Source organism: Pteropus vampyrus, unplaced genomic scaffold (genome assembly GCF_000151845.1).
Source record: "Pteropus vampyrus isolate Shadow unplaced genomic scaffold, Pvam_2.0 Scaffold138, whole genome shotgun sequence".
NCBI lineage: Eukaryota > Metazoa > Chordata > Mammalia > Chiroptera > Pteropodidae > Pteropus > Pteropus vampyrus.
Genome location: NW_011888919.1, coordinates 608,511 through 616,344, shown reverse-complemented (window position 1 = coordinate 616,344; position 7,834 = coordinate 608,511). Strand labels below are relative to the sequence as shown.

The 7,834-nt window shown below is 52.7% G+C and overlaps 1 protein-coding gene across 3 annotated transcripts; it reads right to left on the bottom strand.

The window, feature by feature from the left end:
* Nucleotides 1-693: 693 nt before the first annotated feature.
* PNMA8A (PNMA family member 8A) lies at nucleotides 694-5,183 on the bottom strand. 3 transcript variants are annotated; one of them, XM_011367907.2, is made up of 4 exons: nucleotides 5,036-5,183; nucleotides 2,842-4,199; nucleotides 2,593-2,669; nucleotides 694-2,384 (listed from the first exon to the last, which is right to left on the bottom strand). In XM_011367907.2, the coding sequence occupies exons 2-4, from the start codon at nucleotides 4,109-4,111 to the stop codon at nucleotides 2,277-2,279; spliced, it is 1,455 nt and encodes a 484-aa protein (XP_011366209.1). In that variant the 5' UTR covers nucleotides 4,112-4,199; nucleotides 5,036-5,183; the 3' UTR covers nucleotides 694-2,276. The 3 variants fall into 3 exon arrangements, with proteins under 3 accessions (XP_011366209.1, XP_011366208.1, XP_011366210.1); XM_011367906.2 differs by lacking the exon at nucleotides 5,036-5,183 and having other exon boundaries at nucleotides 2,842-4,325; XM_011367908.2 differs by lacking the exons at nucleotides 2,593-2,669; nucleotides 5,036-5,183 and having other exon boundaries at nucleotides 2,842-4,325.
* Nucleotides 5,184-7,834: the final 2,651 nt, after the last annotated feature.

The following is a 7,834-nucleotide window of genomic DNA, read 5'->3' as shown; positions in this document are numbered from 1 at the left end:
TCCTTCTCGGTCCCTTGTGCATCCTTCTGCCCCCGACAACCCCCATTCACCTTTCACAAAACCCCAACCTTGACCCCTAAGGCTCTGTCTCCCTCAAGTGTCCTCTGGAGTTCTCCGATAGACACATGCATTGGAATTCTCAGGAGAAACTGTTTTAAGATGCAGGTTTCTGATACAGATATGAGCACTCAGGGATACCGACTCAGTGGCTGGGGCCAAGAAAGGCATTTTTAATAAAGGCCCCAGGTGACTCTGATGAAATGGCCACCTTGGTTTGCAAGTCCCTGGGAGGGATGGAGATCGGGCAGGAGAAAAGGGAGTTTTTAGCTGAAAGACCTCAGCTTTTGTCTGAGGTAAGCATTTTCATCATCCAACTGCTTTTAAAAATAAACTCACATTTTCAGATAATTCGCATCGCCAGTTACCTGGATTAGAAACTTCTAGAAACCCCGAGATCTGTGGGAGATCCTTTTGCACTGGTGGAAGGCCATATAGCAAATAGGACAGATATCGCAATGGCTTTTTCTCTCATGGAAAGCTGACAATCCTTGAAGGTTGAACCCAAGACTGACGCCAGCTCACACCGGGCTGGGAGTCTGGGACAGCGTGTACTGTTCAGCAGAAGGAACACTTTTCTCAAATTAAATAAAATACTCCATGCCACCTCCACCTATGAAAGACACTCAGAGGACATTTAAATTTGCTAAACTTTATTTCATAGCATGTACAGTGATTAATCACGGTGTCAATTCATTAACACAATGAAGCCCCGGTGGATCTGATTTTGAAATTGGGTGCTGGAGAGTCAGAAGCTGTCGTCACTTTGAGAGTCCAAGTCACGCCTGTGCTCTGGTTGGCTCACACCAAGGAAAACCGAGATACGCACAGACGAGCAGATGCAGAGAGAACCTTTTTCTTCCGTTCTGCACCGTCGGTTAAGGTTCGTCCAGGGCTTTGAAAAGAATCATCGCGAGAACTTTGTTTTTAAAGTTGAATCACTAACGACATCTACCGACTGTTCAAATTCTTTATCACAAAAACTGAAGTCCGAAGAGAGACTCTAAAAACGTAAAGGGCTAAACTCTGATAGAATACTACCACTGTGTGCCGGGTTAATACAGCTACTTGCTATCACTCAACTGAGAATCACGGCAGGACGAGGGCATGAGCATGTGCATTAAAAGTGTACATTACGGGGCATGCACAGGACCGAACCCCCGATCCTACTCTTTCTCATTGGTCATATTTACACGAAATTCATTTCTATGCAAATAAATGGCAGAAACACTTCATTCGAGACCTGTACAAAAACAAGTTAACAAGTGAACACAACGTAATATTTTGATAGTCTCTGATAGGATGGGCTTTGGCTTCTGATATACTCAACTAACCATTTTTCAGTGTTTTTTTAAATTTTTAAATACATCGAAAACGAGATTTGGATCACATCTTTGAGCACGCCTTGGGCTGCCCCAGGAGAGTTTAGAAAGCAATGATCTCAGATATCCTGTCCCTCCCCCTACACACGCACACGCAGGAGACACGGTACTCTGGTCTAGTCAGAGGATGGAAACCAACAGCCATTTTTTAAAGAACTTTTTCCCTCTTACTATAGTGTGAGAAGTGTCTGCCACCTCAAAGACTTTGAGAGTTTGGTGGCAGTGGATGGAATCACAGCAAGGAAGGCCAAGTTCTTCCTGACCAATCGCCCCTCCTCCCTGCAGGCTCCTGAGAGGGTTTTACCCCAAATGGGAATCCGAGGACCATTTTTATTAACAGAACCTAAAATCTGAATACCTCAAGGCCTAAGTGGACATTGTTTTTCCGCAAAACTAGCTCTTGGGACCTTACCACCCTCTGCTCAGTAACTGGAGGCTGTTAATTCAGGACTGGGAGGAGCAAGGAAGCCGGGTCCGCACTGAAGACCTCGGCTTAACTCACCCACGGTCAAGGGACAGAGCAGGTGGCAGGGGAAAGAGCCGCTCCGCTCTTTAAAACGCCAGGCCCGCAGGGGTCCGCAGACCATTAGAAGAGGTGGCAGGAAATGGGGGGAAAAGGCCAAACGTGGATGAGTGTGACTGTGACTCTGCCCATGTGTCAAGATCGATGTTCTAGAATTTTCCCAATCTGCTTATTGAAGGTGAGTCGAGGAGGAGGTGGGAAAGCTGGCCTGGCAGAGAAAAATCACAGGGGTACAGATGCCTCCCTCCCACATAGGATCTCACATGGCATTGACCTCTGAGAGCCACATCGCTAAAAGAGCCGAAAGCCTTGGTTCACTCAGTGACAAGAGAATACTTTGTGCCCAACTTGGAACTTCTTCCTTGGTCTTCTTCCAGCGCCTCGGGTGTGGGTGGTCCCCTCAACTCAAAGCTTTCTGTGTTCTGTGGATAAATCAGAACAGCTCAAGAGAAGAAGGGAGGGTTGTCATTCAGAACTGTTTTACCTCCTGGGACTTTCTAAGCCCTCAAACATTTCCATCCCCCAACCAGGCCTCCAGAACATTCCACCCGCAAAGCCACCTCCCTCTCATCGAGGGAGATGGGCAGGTGGAATGGCAGGATGACCTGAGAACAGCACAGCAATTCTCACCGGCCACACAGGTCGGTGGGTTTGCTCTGTCACCTCCTGTCCCCGCAGGTGGTCCCGATGTTGGCCTTCAAGGGCTCCTAGGAGCAAGGTCAGGACTCTGGCCCTCTGCAACCTCCACCGCTGTGTCACCCACCTCCTCCACTGCACTGGGGTCCTCGTCACTGACCACGTGGTGTGTGGGCCCCTGGGACTCATGAGCCGCCACCTGCCGCTCCCGCTCCTCCCCCTTCCTCCTGTCGTCACGCTCACCATGAGGAGAGCCTTCGGGCTTGGCCTTTGCCCCCTGCGACGTTGAAGCTGGCGCCTCGGTGGGCTGCGGGCCTCCCGGGGCCTTCTGAGCCGCCGCGCCCCTTCTCGAGCCTGGCCCTTTCTTTGGAATCGGAGGCTTCTTCTTGGCGTCTTCCACGTCGACGAGGACGTAAGAGACGGGGCCCAAGCTCACCTTCTTCTTCTTCCTCCCAGAGGCCGGGCTCTTCGCCGAGGCCCAGCCCATGGCCTTCTTCTTCGGGGGGCCGTCCCGGCCACCATCTTGGTCTGACTCAGAGGCAGCTGCAGGGCCCCCAGCTTCTGGCTCGGCATCCTGAGCTGCATTTCTAGGAAACTTCCAGGCGCCCCTCTCCACGGGCTTCTTGAAAGCCAATTCTTCCTGCTTCACGCAGGGCTTCCTGCTGCTCCTGATACATTCTGAGGTCTCCATACTTTCCCCATCGGCAGCCTCGGGATCCTCCGAGGAGGCTGAGCAATGGCCTCTGGGTTTCTTCCAGGATGCTGGTTCCTGCTTGGAGTTTTTTTTCTGCTTCTTTCTCCTGGAGCGAGTCTTAGCTCCAGCCCTACGAACCAGCGGTTTGGGAGGGTCACGTTCATCTTCCGCATCATTCCAGCTGCCCGGGTTCTCTATCTTCAAGGCAGAGCCGACCTCGAAAGCCCGCCCGGGTTCCTTCTTCACTCTCCGCCCTGTGGCTGCAGCTGAGGCTGCCACCAACTGGGCTTCGTAGGCCTCCAGGGCCCCGGCCTCCTCCCGCTTGCGGATCTCGGCATCCATGTAAAAGACGATTTGCACCACGGTCCCAAGGAGCACCCCCAAGGTCTCCGCCCAGTTCTCTGGGGGCAGATTCCGGTTCCGGGAAGATGTGGGGTGGTTGAGCTGGAGCAGGCGGACCACATCCTCCCAGGTGCGCCCCTCGACGTCCAGGAACTCATTCAGGTTTTTTAAAAACTCTGCATCCTGGGTGGGGTCTCTGCAGACCACTCTCCAGACACCGCCCCTTCCCGGAAATTCCCGGGGGATGGCCCTCAGATTCACACCCTCGCCGACCTCAACGAGGGCGGCTTTGGCATTCTCTTCCCTCAAAAACATCTTGTTGAGCACGAGGTACGGGCCCAGCGGGGAGAGGACCCCATTCAAGGTCTCCTCGATTTCCGCTGGGCCGCAGTCCTCCGGGATGCCGACGATCAAGAGGCACCTGTGGATGTCCACCTCCATGCCCCGGCACCAATCTTCCAGGAGGCTCATGGACATGGTGGCGACCACCTGGCAGCTCTAACTCCACGTGCGGCGAAGAGTCTACCAAACAGACTGAGGGCGCGGCGGTCTCCGAATGTCAATCCTGTACGGTGACAAGAGAGGGCAATGAGAGTGCCGGCAGGAGCCCGTGGCTGCGCCTCCGCGGCTGGCAGGCCGGAGGCCGCGCGCTCGCCCGGGGCCCTGCTCCCTCCCGGACGCGGCGCACGGCGCTCACCTGCAGCCTCGGCTCCTCCCCCGGCTGTCGGGCCTGCGCGCAAGGACCCGGCGGCCGCGCCTCCCACCGCGCGGCCGGGCTCGGGACACGCCGCCGGGACGCAGCCGGTCGCCCAGCACCGCCTCGGACGACCCCGGCGCGGCGGGTCGGGCCCCAAGGCGTCCGGGGAAGCCCACGACCGCCTCACGCCGGCCCGGGCGGGTCACGCGCCGTACGGCTCAGCTGTCAGCCGCGCGGAGGAGCCGCGGCCGGCGTCGCAGCGCGCGCTTGCGCACTGGGCCCCGCGCCGCCGCGCCGCGCCCGTGGTCTCCATGGCAACCGGCCCGGCCACCTCTCGCGTGAGCTCTGCCCAAGGGCCTGTGGGGCCCGGTGCGAGTGGGCGGGGTGCGGCTGTTCACCCCGCCGGGGGTCTCCGTATTCTCCCATCGCCCCTCCAGGCCGGCTCTTTCCACCCTTCTCTACTCAACGTGGTCCGCGGGGACCGACGTGGGGGTGGGGGCGCGTCGGCGTCTATGGCCGCGCCTCCAGTGCTATCCTCAGCTAACAGGGCTTCTGGGAGACACCAGAAGTCAAAGAGGGAGGGGGAAGGGCCGCTTTAATCTCTCCTGGGTTCACTCCATTATGGTTTCTGGATTCCAGAAATTTCCAGAAACTGCTTGCTTCCACGCCCCGCCCCCGTCCAAAGCCTGGGGATAACGCCTCACCTTTCCTCAGCTTGCTGATCACAGGTAACTGTTGCAGAAAAGTTGCAAAAATCAGAAACCAAGCAGCACTGGAACAGTTGGAGAACAGTCGGAGAACTCCAGTTTATTAGGTCCCAGAGGAGCTATTGCTCTGAAGATATGAGCCCAGAGCTCAGTTGCAACATTGCTTATATAGGTCTTATTCGGCATGGGCCGATTGGTTCATCTGTCCTCAGATGGTTACAAACCCATGAGTTGCTATTGGCTGCCGGCAGTTACAAAGAGTTGCAAAGTGTGGGAGTTGCTGCGCCGGTACAGGCAGTTACATTTGTTGCTTAGACAGAAGCAGCAAAAGGGAAGATGAGTCTTTAATTTTCAAGTATGGCCTGTGCAGCAAGCATGTCTACAAAGGCAGAACAAAGAGCTAATTAGCCTTTTGAGTGAAAAATTCCTCTTTAATCCTCCCTTTTGATGTCTTTTTAAATTCTTATAGGGCATCAAACTCCTGATCTTCTTGGCCTAGGGGCTGGAATAATGGTGGTCCAGATGTCACAACTATTTGTAATTCTGTGGATTCTAGGCATGAGGAGACAAAATTAACAAGACAGGTCAGGATACAGGGACCAAACAAGGGAGCTAGGAGGAGCATGAGGAGAGGACATGCAAGTGGGAGAAGCCAGGACCCCTAACTCCGTATTCTGGACCAGGACCCCCATGACTCATCTAATTGCTGGCGGATTACAGCGGACCCCTTCTAGGATAGGACGACCTCGGTATCTTTGCAGGCAGACCCGGAAACCCCTAATTTTCCAGCCTACCTCTTATCTAAGAGCCATGAACCCCCTTATTATTACTATGGATGTTCTGTATCTGCTTCCTGCTGAGAAGGGCAGTTGTCCCTGCCTACTGGGGTTTCGTGGTGCTCTATCCCTTTCTGCCTTAATCGGGGCTGGATCTTTGGTTTCCTGCTGAAGTGCCACCTCAGTCCCTAGACAAGGAAGAGAAGATACGAACTGTTATTTAAATCATATATCTATTCATTTCTATTATTGATTTGCCTATTAAGCGAGTAAAGGGAAACAGGCTTGGTTAATATATTTCTTAAAGAATAAAATACCTTTGGCCTAAAGTCCCCTCCCCTCTCAGACTCCAAGGACCCTGCCTGGCCTAGGGCCATTCCCGCATGATGGTCCAATGATCCTTATCGAAAGCCGGAGGACCTGAGTTACCAGTTTCGGGGCCATTATCTGGATTTGGGAGAGAGGGCCTTTTTCCCAAAGAAAAGAGGAAAAGAAACTTAACTAGGTATACTAAAAAATTTAGAACTCTGCAAGAGATGTCCCATATCATTTCCTGCAAGGGTGAGTTTCCTAGGGTGCCTAGTTGGAGACTTTTGAGGCATAAATACAGTTAGTCTTCCCAGGGAACAAAGTCCCCCAGTACTGTTAGCAGGAACATAAGAATAAAGTTCTTCCATAAATAAGAAACCATCCAGCATGTGCATTTGCATAGTTTACAGTAGTGGAGCTGCAGTTCAAGGCCATATTATCTGAGATGTTGAAACATTGGTTAGTACACTTAGTAAATGTTATGTACTTTTCTGCTGGTGTTTAGCAGAAATTTTCCTTATCTTTCCTGAGTTCGGGTGGGGGCTGCAAGGGGGAAGGAATTCTCAGGCCACTGGTCCTATCTATTTGCAGATCATGTTGTTTTGGTGTGGCAAGTTTTTCCAGAAGGCCATTGAGAGATCTGTAGCATTTTCCAGATGCCTTCTCTCCGCTCTTATTCCCCGCTTTGAGATTCCAGACATTCTGTTTTTTTTTTTTTATGCTAGAGTCCTCCATTCTCCGTCTCAACCATCCTGGCGATCTCCCGGTAGTGATGGGTAAAGTATATGTGGGCAGCAGCTCGCCGCTGTACTGCGGCTCCCACCATGCTTTTTAAGTCGTTATTAGCAGGGGCAGCAGACATGGCCCTATCAGGCAGATTCTTGGGAGTAGTATAACTGCTCCTATTAAGGTTTTAAACACACCAAAGGCAGAAAACCATCCCCCCAAAAGGCTATTGGGGTTCCATCTGTGCCATACTTGCACGGGGGCATGTGCCGGTTTTGTTACCTTTTCGACAAGGTCCTCAACTGCCCGGCCCTGGTCATCTATCTGCAGGCAACAGCTGGTGAGATTGAATTTTCCACACCCGCCTCCTTCTGCTGCTAACAGATAGTCTAGTGCCAACCTGTTCTGGTAGATGGTGTTTCTCATCTGAGTCTGCAATTCCAGTCTCGTTGGTAATGATTTTGAAGTCTGCCTGCAGTCGGATAATCCGGTTTAATGTGTAAATGGGAGTACAGTATCCCCAAGATGTATATTCTGCCCAAGTGGCAGGCCCATTGTATTGGATTATCCGCTCTGGGGGCCACTCATCATCCTTCTTGTCCTCTATGTGGAGTTCTCTTTTTACTCCGTTGTAAGGGTCGTGGGGCTGGGTGACCAAGCAGTCCCCCTGTTTTCAGAGGTAAGAGGAGGAAGGATGGCTTTATCATGCCAATTACACAGCTCCCTTCCCAGTTTCTGGGGAGGCAGACGTGGCTTTGTTTTCACAAATCCAGTCAAGTCCACGTGGGGCTGTCCCGTCTCGGACCCTGCCTGGATCCTGCCAGGCTCCGGTTAGCTCTGGAAATCTGGCCAATGGATTTCTCTCTGTCCTGCTTTCCCACCACACGCTTTGTTTGGAGGTAGCATTATAATACCGTAGGCCAAGGCGAGTTAAGTTTCTGACTCAGGCAGTGTTGGCCTATAATAGTATGCTTGAAAGTCCATT

What these genes read in the sequence shown, in the direction of transcription:
- PNMA8A (XM_011367907.2), bottom strand. Translation starts at nt 4,111, where the DNA reads ATGTCCATGAGCCTCCTGGAAGATTGGTGCCGGGGCATGGAGGTGGAC. An exon ending in GCCCGAAGGCTCTCCTCATG is followed by an intron (nt 2,670 to 2,841) that starts GTGAGCGTGACG and finishes CCTTGCTCCTAG; the next exon opens with GAGCCCTTGAAGGCCAACAT. An exon ending in CCCACCGACCTGTGTGGCCG is followed by an intron (nt 2,385 to 2,592) that starts GTGAGAATTGCT and finishes ATTTATCCACAG; the next exon opens with AACACAGAAAGCTTTGAGTT.